The 14901-nt window shown below is 38.3% G+C and overlaps 3 protein-coding genes across 3 annotated transcripts; all 3 read left to right on the top strand.

The window, feature by feature from the left end:
• Nucleotides 1-2028: 2028 nt before the first annotated feature.
• On the top strand, nucleotides 2029-3322 carry LOC110859625 (lipase). Its single transcript, XM_022108588.1, has 2 exons — nucleotides 2029-2503; nucleotides 2877-3322. The coding sequence occupies exons 1-2, from the start codon at nucleotides 2029-2031 to the stop codon at nucleotides 3320-3322; spliced, it is 921 nt and encodes a 306-aa protein (XP_021964280.1).
• A 6427-nt stretch (nucleotides 3323-9749) lies between these two features.
• On the top strand, nucleotides 9750-11147 carry LOC110859624 (lipase). The gene is made up of 3 exons (XM_022108587.1): nucleotides 9750-10200; nucleotides 10648-11060; nucleotides 11130-11147. The coding sequence occupies exons 1-3, from the start codon at nucleotides 9750-9752 to the stop codon at nucleotides 11145-11147; spliced, it is 882 nt and encodes a 293-aa protein (XP_021964279.1).
• Nucleotides 11148-12495: 1348 nt separating this feature from the next.
• LOC110859623 (lipase) lies at nucleotides 12496-13971 on the top strand. The gene is made up of 3 exons (XM_022108586.1): nucleotides 12496-12817; nucleotides 12895-12951; nucleotides 13589-13971. Exons 1-3 carry the CDS (start codon nucleotides 12496-12498, stop codon nucleotides 13969-13971), a joined length of 762 nt encoding a protein of 253 aa, XP_021964278.1.
• The last annotated feature ends 930 nt before the right edge of the window (nucleotides 13972-14901 follow it).

Below are 14901 nucleotides of genomic sequence, written 5' to 3'. Positions count from 1 at the left end.
ATTCCACCCAGTTTCTTACGTTAATTTACTCAAAAATGTGGCATAAATTGGTTGTTCAACACGCGGAGTCAATGCGATGGGCAGAATCTGCTTCACTGGACACTATCATAATCCTCCTTCTGGGAAATGGAAACCCACTCGTCCCTCACAACTTTAAGTATTCTAAAAGTTTTGAGAAGACAATCAAGGATATGTCGCAAATACAAGCAGATACAATTTATGACGAGGTTGTGAAGTGTGGAAAATCCGTTATTATCTTCAACCCTTACGTGATGAGGTCTAAATTTAATGACATGTCTAAGAAATATTTTCCAATAAAATTTTACAAGGGGAAAGACATTTTAAATATTGCCTTGGGTGGCTTGACTTTTGAAGGAGGGGGAAACTCAAAAGTCCCTCAATATTTTCAATCCCTGATTGAATCTGGAATTCAGGCGCGTCTAGATTCGGAGTGGGCGACGAGAGGATATTCCCGAAAGGCGGGGTACACTATGCCGGAACAGGAATACGATAGAGTTCGGCTTGGTGGTGCGATTCTTACTCGGTTCATTTTGTATGGGGTATTGATTGGTTCATCAATGTTGATTTGGATATTGAGTTAAAGAAAAAGTTGTATATTGCAGTTTTATCTGGAGGTAGAACATTTAAGCTGCTTGTATTAAGTATGTGTAAAAAATTTTTGGCACGGTGTAGCTTAATACGGACTGCGGTAACTGAATTATGAATATTAAAAAATAAATTAGGTGCACATAGTTGGACCATAAGTCTCCGTACAAGCATTTCTGGTGATAAATAAGAAGGTATTACAGTGATCAGAAGTCTAGCTGGTCGTGCCTCGGAGAAGATAGTTCAAAATATTCCAAAACAAGCTAAGGACTGTAAATACTTTATTAAGGAATTACATTTAGCTTATTCTAAAATTATAATTGTCATGCAGATTATTTAGTATTTTGCGACATTAATGTACTGCCTTAATTAGGTAATTTTAACATGTTCGTGTGAAATTTTAAATGTGTCTCGTCGTTAAGACGGGCCTATAGGCTAGTATCTACATATATACGTTAAATGCATTGTAATTTTGTCCGTCTCATTTTGCATATGTACGGGAACGTGCATAAATTATGTCACTCGAAGGGGGGTCCAAGGCTCCAGTTATATCGTGCCTACATACGTCCTAGAGGGGGAAGGTGGGTCTAGAAATTCGAGTATTTATGTGAAATAATTTATGCCAGTCCCTTTCACACTTTGCATGCAAATTCTCAACGTCATCTTATTTTGAACAATTATTTATCGCTGCATTTAAACAAATCTGTATCGAGTCGCAGGCATAGATCGGAGTACTTCGGGGCCGGAGTAAGTACTCCGACCTCCCAAAGGCCGGAGTACGCAACTTTATTTGGAGGCCGGAGTACGCGGAGGTCGGAGTACGCGAGATTTGCCGGAGGCCGGAGTACGGAGTACGTGTGGCTGGCCAGAGTACGGAGTACGCGGAGGCCGGAGTACCCAAGATATCCGATCTATGGTCGTAGGTATTAATTTCCTTTTAAATACATAAAAAACCGTACCTACTGATAAAACCATTGTTTCTCCCCGTTATAAGTGTTTTTACATAATTATCCGTCTACCAACGTCAGAGTTCTTTAACAATTGAACAATTCCTACGTATGCCGTTGCTCGTCACGAGGAAAATAGGGCAGTGAGAGGAGACCGTTCTCAACCCATTGTGCTCAGTTATTTGCATAAATTGCATTGTTACAAAGTACTCAAAAATTTGTAAATAGATTTAAATGCACGAATAAAGTTAGCAAAATATTTCTATTCCTTCCAGTCTCAGACATTTACATAACACACCGTAAAATAAAATTGGGATAAATTACTCTTTAAAATTTTATTAAATCGGGTAAAATGGATGCATTTTTTGCCATCCGTTGTTTTACAAATTGGACTAAAAGTTTGAAGCTTCACACCTTCTTAATTTTTACTCTGTGCGTATTTTCCCAACCTCAATTTTCCCACTGTGACGAGGCCATGCTGTCGCCCTCAGATATCGCCACGATTCCAATAACGATCAACTCGTACGGTCCAGATGTCGCCCGAGCCAAGAAATACGTCTATTTGTCCGGGGCCGCCTACTGTTTCAACATTCCCGCCTGGAAATGTCCGTACTGTAAGAAGTCGCAAAGTTTTGGGTATGACTTCGAGTCGCTAATTGTCAACAAGGAGGCCAACACGCTGGCTTTTATCGCGATTAACAAGGAGCTCAAGGAGATCGTGGTTTCGTATCGTGGAACGCTAAATGTCGCGAACGTGGTGCATGATATCCACCCTTCCGTCGTGAGCATTGAGGCGGGTTCCACTTCTCTCGAGAGGGGAAAGAGCAAAGGACCCGAGATGTGGGTCCACACGGGCATGATTAACGCGACTAACTCCCTCTACCCGGAAGTAGTGGAAAAATTGGACAAGCTTTTGAGAAAGCATAACGATTTTGAGTTAGTGGTGATTGGTAAGTTAATTTTGTTGTATTGATGATTCTTTGTACACATTTAAAACACTGGTAAAAATTGGTGGGAGAGTTTACTGTGAAACTTTTTAGCATGATTAAACGATATAAATTTTTGCTATGCCGCTCAGGTTTGATAGTCAGCTTTTAGCTAGGCAGAAACCTGGTTGGACGGGATTCTGATCAAGCGGCTTTAATTAAAGTATTGTCGAAATTTATACAATTTTGGACAATACCAATTTTGACCATGTTTTGACACTTTTTACCGATTTCTAAATAATTTAAAATGGAAAAAGTCCTACTCTGATTTTCATTATCATTTTTCCCTATGATAAATTGCGAATTTTGAAACCTTAAGAACTATTTTTTCCAACAGGTCACAGCCTCGGCGCGTCTGAAGCCTCTCTGACCCTTTTCCTGCTACGAGAAGAACTGGGGCTTCCCAAAGATTTTCCTAAACCGAAATCCTACGCATATTTCGGTTACGGCACTCCCCGCGTGGGAAACCAGGCTTATGCGGACTACTGGAACGCTCAAGCAATGCAAATTACCCGGGTCGTAAATAAGGCGGACTTTGCCGCCTATACGCCCCAAGCTCTGGGTGGGTACGTTCATAACGGGAACGAATTGTGGATCATGCCGACCGGAGGAGAAAGAGTGTGCTCCAAGGAGGTCTACGAAGATCCATATTGTGCGAATTCACTCGCCGGGTTGTCGAATGTGCATGACCATTTGCATTATTGGGATGTCCACTTTTTATCGTGCGCAGGAGCAGATCCGGTCGCCACGGCGAAACAATTCGTCATTGATATGCCTTCATGAGAAGTGATTTGCAGATATCATGTACTTTTTTAGTTTTCAGAGAACAATGAAAAAATTGATTTTGTTGAAGTATGCAATTATAATTCTGATAAATAAACTGTTTACTTTCCGTCTGTGAGAATAAATACTTATGGGAAATATGTGACATGAATATTCTACTTATATTAGGAGACAATGTGGAATAAATAATTTGTCTGAATAGATTTATGTACATCATATATAAGAATATTTACATATATACATGTAATTTTCCAATTTCATGCTAAAGGCAAACTTAATTTTGGCAACATACTTAAGGTTCCCATGGATGCCGCGTTGGCGCGTAATCTCACTCTGCCCCTATCCAATGTATTCAAATGCAATTTCTAAAATGGCATCAACTTCATGAGTGTTGAGATAAATGGGACTTTTGATATTTTAATGTAAAGCTAATTTTTGGTACTACAAAACCTTGGTATTTTGAAAAATTAGAAAATTCATTTTCTATTTTTGTACACTAATTTTTTTCAAAATGAATTTTCTAATTTTTCAAAACACCAAGGTTTTGTAGTACCAAAAATTAGCTTTACATTAAAATATTAAAAGTTGCATTTATCTCAAAACTCATGAAGTTGATTCGATTTTAGAAATTGCATTTGAATACATTGGATAGGGGCAGAGTGAGATTACACGCCAACGCGTCATCCATGGGAACCTTAAACAGTTTCCCATTTACCATTACCAGTGGTTCCTAGAAATTTTGAAACCTTCATACTTTTAAATCGGAATAAGAAACTGTAACCAGTGTAAATACACCCACACATTTATGTACATAATATTCAGTTTCATATTCTCTCTTCGGATCCTTTGCCGTGGTATAGCTCAGGTGTACCTCATCGATTGTTGTAAGTTCATAACTCTTATAAAACTATTGTCCTTCACAAATTGAAGAAAACTCTTCCAATATTTACTTTAACTCTTCACCTCGCCCTTTTCTCTGAAGTTTTTATTCCTTTGTAAACATGGAGTATATGCAATGTAAGGTTGGTTGAATTATACATATGAATGTTCCCTACCATTAATTATTCCAGAGAAAATCCAAACTTACTAAAGGAAACACTTAAGCACAGACATTGTTTAAAAACGTACAATAACTTTAGAATTAGATAAGTAAATCCTTGAAGTTTAACCTTTTTTCGCCCACGAGTCTGGTTTAGACAAATATACGAAAACATATTAATCAAGATAGAAACATGAAGGGGCAAAATATTGAGACACCGACATTTACTGGGTAAAGCGATAGTTGCAGACTAATCAAAAATGTCTACTAGAAGGAAACCTCAACTTATTTGGATAATTATACTTTTCCAAGCAACATCTGCATTCGGAATTCAAATTAAATTTGGCACTGATGAAGAAAGCAAATTCCAAAAGATTGAAATTCCCGATTACTTTAACCCATTTGAAAATTGTACCATCATAGTCAAAATACCAACTAACACTTCAACCACTCAAACTGAACATCTCACCCCAATAATCCTCGAACGGTACGGCTTGAACCACAGAAAGATAACTGAGGACAAATTTTCTATTCAACGACGAAGAAATCCTTCGCCACATTGTTGGGCGTCATTCTCGATTTTTCCTGAATATTATGGAAGACCTGAGTCTGAAGAGTTATATTTCTACAAAATACTTGGATTAGGATCTGACTTTATAGATCCCATCTGGCCTCGTCAATATTTCATTTTCGTGACAACAATCAAGTCAAGGATTCAGCAGTATATGCAAAATATGGGAAATGTTACAGTTCCTCGGTTAGGTTTGAGGGAAGTTATAATCGTGGATACAACTTACGACTTAATTGGCGTATTTCCTTATCTAACGATGCATTACTACAACATGTACTACATTGATAAACCAATATGGGGAATGGAGCCATCTCAACAATGGTACCGGATAGAATGGTTGCCTAAAGAGTGTTTACCTCAAATTGAACTAGTTTCTAGAAATGTGTCAGGGCGAAACAAATATTTTTGGTATGCGATACGAACCGTTGATAAAAAGATATACCATATTCATGAATTGTTTAAAATGGTAGAACAACGAACTATCCCCAACCTGCGGTATCGGTACATCTCAAATTTAACAACTTTTAACGGTTTCGTAGCCTTTTGGGTCTTGGAAGACATGATGAAACACGATTATTCTAATTTCACCCCTTATCACAACATCCCCCCAATTATTCAACTACCAACGTATAACTTTCTTGGGCATACATTTATTCTCGAAGACATACAAAGGTTCAGTTATTTGTCGTGTTATCAAGTAAGGTCGACAAACTCGGTTGTACTATCGGAACTATTGGTACCGTTTGATATGACAGTTTGGCTATGCGCCATGGCCAGCTTAGTCGCAGGCATAGTTCTTTTAACTGCTGCGCTTGACAACTTCATATCAAAGGGGATACTCCTAACAATTGGAATGTGTCTAGAAAATTCCGTATTAGGATATTTATCTTATAACAAACCGACCAAATTTCAAGTTGCTGTGCGTACTCAGATAACAATTCTAGCCTTGCTAGAAGGAACGCTGCTTTCAAATTTCTACAAAACTTACTTCACTATGGAAATGATTGTCCCCAAGATATACAAATCTCCATGGAATGGTGTAATGAATGTCGAAGGGATTAAAATTATAATGCCGTTCTACCTACTGAACAAGACCTTCAATCCGCCAATTTGAGCGAGTATAACCGATATTTATATTTTTATCAGGAAATACTCCTTCGATCAGGTCAACTAGCTGGGCTGGGAGGTGGCTACCCTAGACTGGATAGATACATCAAGTCGGCGAATAATCTGGTCAACAGGCTCAGACCATATTTTGGGATTGGAACTGATGGGAAGGAATATTATAACGGGACCTTTCAATTTTACCCGAATCGAGAATCACGATATAATACGAGCATCATGAACAAATTCCCGATCCAGCCGATCTCCTACCGGGATCATGTTGCACTGATAAAAAATATGTCGACTTGCTCCAAGATGGCGTTAATTGATACGAAAGACCACATTTCAGCGTTAACACCTTTTCTCAACCATAATTCTGACCACATAACGTATCTGAGTGGGCATGATGATATGTACTTTACTGTAATGCGTGGCTGGTCGTTACATCCAGTTCGAGAGAATTATGGAGCAAACCGGCTTAAACTGCTGATGTCATCTGGGATTTTTAAATATTGGAAGACTCTATACAACTTGTGGCATCCGGAGAGGTTGTTTCAACATTATGCTAATTGGACCCAGCCTAAATTAAATTCGGTCACAAGGCTAGACTTAAATTCTAAGGTTGCAGCTGGACTCTATTTTTATGGGATTTGTGTTGTTGTTTGCATCATTAGTATAGTCGTGGAATTAGCGTGGTTTCGTGGATACAAGATCTCCCATCTTGTGTTGTATCTTATCTTGTACTGTATCCCCTCTTATATTGTATATCCCATCATGGAAGTATTTGGAGGTATCTGAATATTTACATATGCATTCATGGGTAAAGTCAATCCGAAAATTTTTATTGATACCTGGAAGTATGTATATCAATGGGATAAAAACCTTAAAACGGTTACTGTTAGCAAAGGAATAAAAAATCTTCCATCAGTTTAACGTGTATTTTTTATTATAAAAATTTAAATAACTAGAAATATTAGTATATGTTGATATTCAAAACTTATAAATAAATGGCTAGATTTCATGCAATTATTCCATTGATTTATTCTTTACGTTTGACAATCAGATTAAAAAGTCGTTTGATACAATTTTCTAACTAACATTTTGCAAAATATAATTCTGAATTGATCTTGAAACAGTTTTGTATCATTCCTCAAACATATTTCTATTATCTCAATCCGTAATCGTGTTATACTGTTCACAGACGGACAGACAGACGGACAAACTCTTCGTAATAAGTATCTGAAGCTACTTAATAATTCCATCCTGTGGTCCCGGATTCATTAAACATACGGTGTTAGGGGGGTTTGGGGTCAAATACTTGAGCAGGTTCTCTTCGAATCCAGCGTACACGGCACATCCATAACCTAGAAGTATATGCACACCCTAAAAAAATCCGGTAATAAATTCTTAACACCGCGTATTACCGTCTGTGTCGTAAGATTACAAAGGATGGGCCACTTAACTTGAGAAATTTTCAAACGCTCACGCGTAAAAACTGGCCCAACTTAAACAAATCCGGCCTACACTGTTTGATAGACAAACCAATTAGGTCAAACTGTGATTTTTTTCTTCTTGAAAATCTGTAAAACGGCTCCTCCCTTATTTTTTTGAGTGGGGGTACTAGTGAAAAAGTTTTCCAGCCAGGGTTGTACCAGAAGTGTTATTAAAAAAGGGTCAATGCACTTGGACATGAAATTTTTTTGGCCTCAATTCATGGAATATTAAGTACAGAAGGCGTTAGAAGGCAAGCAATTAATAAGGTACTGCCTACACCCCCTAAAAAACTCCCCCTATCATTGTGGACGAAAAAGGTAAAAACACAGCTTTACCGTTTGATCAATCAGGAAATCCCAAAGAGAATTCGCAGTATGGGGAAACTACTAAAATCGAATCCCACAACTATTCAAAGAGTTATTAAAAGAGATTTGGACAAGGTGAAACCGAAGCAAACAAAACTACATGAGTTAAACGTGCATCACATCACTAATTTTCACTTTTTTGCAAAAAAGCTGTACAAGAACAACCTTGCTGGAGCTCGGGACGAAAAAGTGGTCACAATCGACGAAGCTTTGTTCAGGGTAGATGACCTGAACGGGACAAGGCAAGTTTGCTGTACGTCGTGGAGAAAATGTACGAATTAGTTACAACTTAAGATGAACTTTGGAAGAGTTTTCAAGACTAGTGGTTAAAAATAATTCTTCAAAAGTGTCTTGAAATGTTTTCGTCAATTAAAAAGCGGTTCAGACTTGTAGCAGAGACTAAGGGGCATCATATGGAGTAAATTAATTATCATAAAAAAGTTCATATGTGGGTTAGAAAGGACAAGGGATTAAAAGGGTCCTTTTGTTTTTATGCCTCATTAGAAGGGACACTTTGTTTGAGCATAACTCTGCGTAGTTTGTATGGTCACTTCTGACCACATATTATTACATATGTATGAATGTCTCCTATGTACTGTCAAAACCTTAAAACCAAGTTGTTTAATAAAAATCACCATCAGTCTAAAAATATCTTCCAGCGAGATCATTTTTACTTTCATGGTAGCAAAGCCGTTAGTTTGTATGATTCATATTGTTGGTCTCAACCTGCCTCATTGAGTGTCTCAAAAGTGCCCCAGTCTCAGAGTCTGTTAAAGTCTCACAACGAGAAGAACCGTTTCCTGTTCAACACTTGATAAACTGAAGTAGATCAGTGTTATTGTTGTGAAGTGAAAAGTGAATTCATCAGTTAATAATAGCAGTAAGTCTCCACTGCCCAGTGCCAGTCTGGACGGAGTAAGCCTGTAAAAGTGTGCCGTGAATTGGACCATTGTTTGGACAAGAGACATCAACCCTTTGACTCTACACGAAGCTGAACCTTCCGCCCGAGGACGAGTTTTATTGAGGACGACCACTCTACCCAAATCCTGAGTTCCCGTCTACCAAATCTCGACCTTTTTCGATTCTACTGCTCTTTATTAGGCAAAGAGAAGGTAACAAGTCTATTTCTGTTTTTCGCTTCTGCTTTCCCTACTCCACAACGACAAGATGACATCAACAATCAAAAGAATAGATGTTACGCACATTGTCAAGCTAGACGACACCAATTACGCGAGGTGGAGACTTCAGATAACTTTACTTCTCAAGTCACATGACCTGTGGGAAGTGGTCAACGGCACTACCCAACGACCCGCAGATGAAGCGCAACAGCCAGCATGGGATAAAAATCCGTCTTGCTTACGTGAAATATTTACATCCTTGATGAACGTCTCCTACACACTTTGCATTTAAATTCTTAACTTTGTCTTATTCTGAACAATTCCATATTTATCGCAGTTTTTAGGTAAATCTGCACGTCATAACTTCCATTTAAATCCATAAATAAATCTACCTAATGATAAAACGATTGTTAATTTTAGGTAAATCTTCACCTTCCAACCTCACATTTATTTAACAATTGAACAATTCCAACGTAAAAGAAAAAAAAGTTAGCAACTATTAAACAACCAAAATTACCAAAATATTTTTAGTCTCAGAAACTTACATAACACACCGTACAATAAAATTGGGTTAAATTCCAATAAATTGAACGCGTTTTTTGTCGCACGTTGTGCTAAAAATTGTACCCAAAATTTGAAGCTTCTTAACGCCGTCTTAATTATATACATAATTTCCCAGCCTCACTTCTGTCAGGGTGACAAGGCAAAACAATTGACGCCCCACCAGATCGCCACGATGCCAATTACGATCGCGTCGTACGGACCGGATGTGGCCCGAGCTAAGAAATACGTCTATTTGTCCGGGGCCGCCTACTGTTTCGACATTCCCGCCTGGACGTGTCCGTACTGTGAGAAAGCGAAGAGTTTTGGGTATGAATTCGACTCGCTGATTGTCAACAAGGAGGCCAACACGCTGGCTTTTATCGCGGTTAACAAGGAGCTCAAGGAGATCGTGGTTTCGTATCGTGGAACGCTAAATGTCGCGAACGTGGTGCATGATATCCACCCTTCCGTCGTGAGCATTGAGGCGGGTTCCAGTGCTCTCGAGAGGGGGAAGAAGAGTAAAGGACCGGAAATATGGGTCCACACGGGCATGATTAACGCGACTAACTCCCTCTACCCGGAAGTTGTGGAAAAATTGGGAAAGGTTTTAAAAGAGAATGAAGACTTTGATGTGGTGGTGATAGGTGAGTGGGTTGTTTTGTTATATTTTGTACTTTTTGAGGTTATTTTTATAAATTTATGTAGATCACTGGTAAAAACTGGTGGGAGAGTTTATGTACTGTGGAATTTTGTTAGTTTTGCTAATGATTAGACGAAAAAAAATTTCTATGGAGCTAAATTTTGACGACAAGGTTAACCCTGGTAGAAACCTGATTGGACGGGATGTTTCTCAGAAGTAGAAACGGATTTTGACCACAAGTTAAACCAAATTTACTAGATGAAATTTTGGACACAAGCAATATTGACAAGTTTTGGACACTAGCAAGTTTAACAAATTTTGGTCATTTTTGATCTCATCGATTCCTAAATAATTTTTTAAATGGAAAAATTGAAACGCTGTTCTCCACAAGCATTTTCTTGTACCATAAACTACCAATTATGAAGTTTTAATACTAATTTTTTCACAACAGGACACAGCCTCGGCGCGTCCGCAGCGTCTTTAACCCTGTTCCTGCTAAAAGAAGGCCACGGACTTCCCAAAGATTTTCCTAAACCGAAATCCTACGCCTATTTCGGCTACGGCACCCCCCGCATAGGAAACCAGGCCTACGCGGACTACTGGAACGCTCAAGAAATGCAAATTACCCGGGTCGTAAATAAGGCGGATTTCGCCGCGTATACGCCCCAAGCTCTGGGTGGGTATGTCCACAACGGGAACGAATTATGGCTCGGGCCAAACGGAGAAGAGAAAGTGTGTTCCAAGGAGGTTTACGAAGATCTAAGTTGTGCCAACTCCATGGCCGCCTTGTCGAATGTGCACGACCATTTGCAGTACTGGGATGTCCACTTTTTGTCCTGCGCAGGCGCAGACCCGGTCGCCACGGTGGGACAATTCGTCATTCAATTGCATTAATGTAATTTGCAGATACATGTATGTCATGTTCTTTTTTAGGTTTTAGAGAACAATTAAAAAATAATTTTGATCAAATTTTAAATTTCGTACTATTTAGAACGATTTGAATTCCTGTAACCAAACTGTTTACTTTCTGTAATCGAAATTAGAATAATTATTTTAAATGAACATTTGGCCATGGTAATAAAAGTTTGTATGTATTTTTTGTTGTATGAAAATTAACTTTTTTAGTTTTTATCTTATGCAATAGTTTTTTTAACCCTATTTTGACCTCCTCCACCCCACCTCCTAAAATTGTGTAACATTCTGTCATTGGTGGTGGGGACGAGGAGATCATCCTTTTACCAGAAGGATGGCTTTGGTGTTTGGCAGTGAATTGCTTCTTTAAAGTGAGGTTTGTGCTAAGCATATTTTATTGTCTCTCCAGAACTTAGAATAAGAACATGTTCGCCTCGTGTCATTTAACACTCTAAAAATTTATATAATTATTTGGAATTGTGTGAAATTTAATACATCACCACTAAAGTAACTATGTATCTGTGACCACTTCGCCGTTTATTTGCAAATTTTCACAATCACACCACTCCACCGCAAGTTACCAAAAGTCACACATACACATTACATATGCAGTCATGGCCCATTTCTTTAAATTTTGATAGATAAACATCTATGAAAATACGACATGAACATTATTTTTTTGGAGACAGTGTACAATAATTTATGCGAATAATCATATAGGTACATATTTACATATATATATATGTACAACAATGTACATATATTTTATCTGCAAATACATATGTAAATATGTGTTTGCCAGTCTTATACATGTATTATTTTTTATGCAAACTTTCTGTTACACGCTCTGCTATGCACACATCTGTGTACAATTATTTATCGCTATTTCTAAACAAGTTTGAATTGGGTAGTTAAATTTTTACCTCGTCCTCATTGATTGTTTGCCTAATTTTTAATACTTTTTGTCACATTCTCAGCATTTCCTTACGTCGCAATTGTTAAGCAATTGAACAATGCGAGTGCAGGATGTTGTTCGTTGTAGGAAATATAATAAACGAAGTAAGCTCCACTTCGTGCTCAGTCAGTGATACGAAATATTTAACAAAGTCGCAGTTACTTACTTAATTCCCACATTTTTCTTACGCAAATCAAAATTTTACGTGTAAAATTTGACAAAGTCCATCTGCTTCTTAAACAACGTAACAAAATCTACTCCAATTTGAATAAATTTGAAAACATGGACACATTTTTCTTGTTTAGTTGTGTTAAAAATTGTGGAAAAATTTTGAAATTTCCCGCCCCCTTAATTTTAATCCTTTATTTAGTTTCCTTCCCTCCATTTTCTCGTAGCGACAAAGTCATGCAAACGGTCAACGATATTACCAAAATGCCCATAACGATCTCTTCTTACGGTCCGGATATCGCCCGAGCCAAGAAATACGTCTATTTAACCGGGGCCGCGTACTGTTTCGACATTCCCGCTTGGTCGTGTCCGTACTGTCAAAAAGCGCAAAGTTTGGGGTATGACTTCCACGCTCAAGTTTACAACAAGCTGGCCAACACGCTGGCTTTTATCGCGGTTAATAAAAAACTTAAAGAGATCGTGGTTACGTTTCGGGGGACGCTAAATATGGCGAATGTCGTTATCGATTTGCACCACTCAATCGTGAGCATTGACGCGGGTTCGACGGTGCTGGAGAGGGGGAAAAGTAAGGATGTGGGGGAAGCGTGATGAGGGTCCATACCGGATTTATTAACGCGACTAATTCACTATATTCGGAAATAGTGGAAAAATTGGGAAAGTTTTTACAAGAGGAGGACGATTATGAAGTTGTACTGGCAGGTGGGTGAGTTTCATTGAGTTTAATGTTTTATTATTTTGTTTATGTATCTGTAAATAAATGTTTTTTACATTGGTAAGAAGTTGGTGGGACAATGTAAGAATAGGATTTGATGGAAATTATTATACATTTTTGTGAATTTTTTTGTACAACTTAATTATGTAAATTTGGCTGATTTGATGTCCAATTTTTACAAGTTTGTCAACTGAAGATGAAAATAGACAGAATAGGACGCTAAATAAAATTGGACTAAACATGGATTTGATGGCTAGCTGGATAAAATAAGTGTTCAGTATACAAGCTTTCACAATTTGCAGGTATCTACGTCTTTAGTTGTCCCATTGTTGTAGAACTATTGTAAAATTGCTGTAAGATTATTGTAAAATTATTGTAAAATAATGAGGAAAATATGTTAAATAGCACATGAATGTCTCAATTAATCGAATATTTAGAAAAATTTGCATTATTGCAATTGTATTTGCGTGTAAATCATTTTCGTGCATTTTCATGCACTTTTTCGGATTTGTAGTCGGTGTTATTAAACGTTTCAACACGTTTCCGTGCACTAATTTGGTGCAGGTGTTAGTTAACAGCAGAAAAACTAGTTATAATGACCTGAATTAAGCAATTTTTTCACAGGTCACAGTCTCGGTGCGGCTGTAGCTTCAGTTACGCTGTTCAGGCTGAAAGAGGAAATCCAACTTCCCTGGGATTTTCCTACTCCGAAATCCTACTCTTATTTTGGATACGGCACGCCCCGCGTGGGAAACCAGGCCTACGCGGACTACTGGAACGGTCAAGAAATGCAGCTTACCCGGGTTGTCAATAAGGCGGATTTCGCCGCGCATGCGCCATCTTCCCTGGCTGGATACGTTCATCACGGCAACGAGTTATGGATTATGCCGTCCGGAGAAGAAAAAGTGTGTTCCAAGACGGTCTACGAAGATGAAAAATGTGCCAATTCCGTCGCCTCCATGGTGAATCTGCCAGAAATTGCTCAAGTACTCAAAATTTGGAAATAAATTTAGCAAAAGTTCATAAAGTTAGCAAAATATTTCCATTACCACCCGTCTCAAAAATTTACATAACACACGAATAAAAGTGGAATAAATTCCACTAAATTGGGAGAAATGGAAGCGTTTTTTGTCGTCCGTTGGGTTAAAATTATGAAGCTTCACGCCCTCTTAATTTTTACCTTGTACGTAATTTCGCAACTTCAATTTTTTCAATGTGCCGAAGCCATTCTGACGCCACACGAAATCGCTACGACGCCCATAACGATCGCGTCCTACGGACCGGATGTGGCCCGAGCCAAGAAATAAGTCTACTTGTCCGGGGCTGCCTACTGTTTCTGTTAAAATATGCATGTTAACAAAGTTTTCCATATTTATCAATTTTTAAGTTTGTCGACTTTTATGAGGGCTGAGCATTTTCCAACCTTTTTCCCAGGACAAGGGATTAAAAGGGTCCTTTTGTTTTTATGCCTCATTAGAAGGGACACTTTGTTTGAGCATAACTCTGCGTAGTTTGTATGGTCACTTCTGACCACATATTATTACATATGTATGAATGTCTCCTATGTACTGTCAAAACCTTAAAACCAAGTTGTTTAATAAAAATCACCATCAGTCTAAAAATATCTTCCAGCGAGATCATTTTTACTTTCATGGTAGCAAAGCCGTTAGTTTGTATGATTCATATTGTTGGTCTCAACCTGCCTCATTGAGTGTCTCAAAAGTGCCCCAGTCTCAGAGTCTGTTAAAGTCTCACAACGAGAAGAACCGTTTCCTGTTCAACACTTGATAAACTGAAGTAGATCAGTGTTATTGTTGTGAAGTGAAAAGTGAATTCATCAGTTAATAATAGCAGTAAGTCTCCACTGCCCAGTGCCAGTCTGGACGGAGTAAGCCTGTAAAAGTGTGCCGTGAATTGGACCATTGTTTGGACAAGAG

Source organism: Folsomia candida, unplaced genomic scaffold (genome assembly GCF_002217175.1).
Source record: "Folsomia candida strain VU population unplaced genomic scaffold, ASM221717v1 Fcan01_Sc027, whole genome shotgun sequence".
Classification (NCBI taxonomy): Eukaryota; Metazoa; Arthropoda; class Collembola; order Entomobryomorpha; family Isotomidae; genus Folsomia; species Folsomia candida.
Note: the sequence above shows the minus strand (reverse complement) of the source record. Positions and strands in the feature narration are given on the sequence as shown.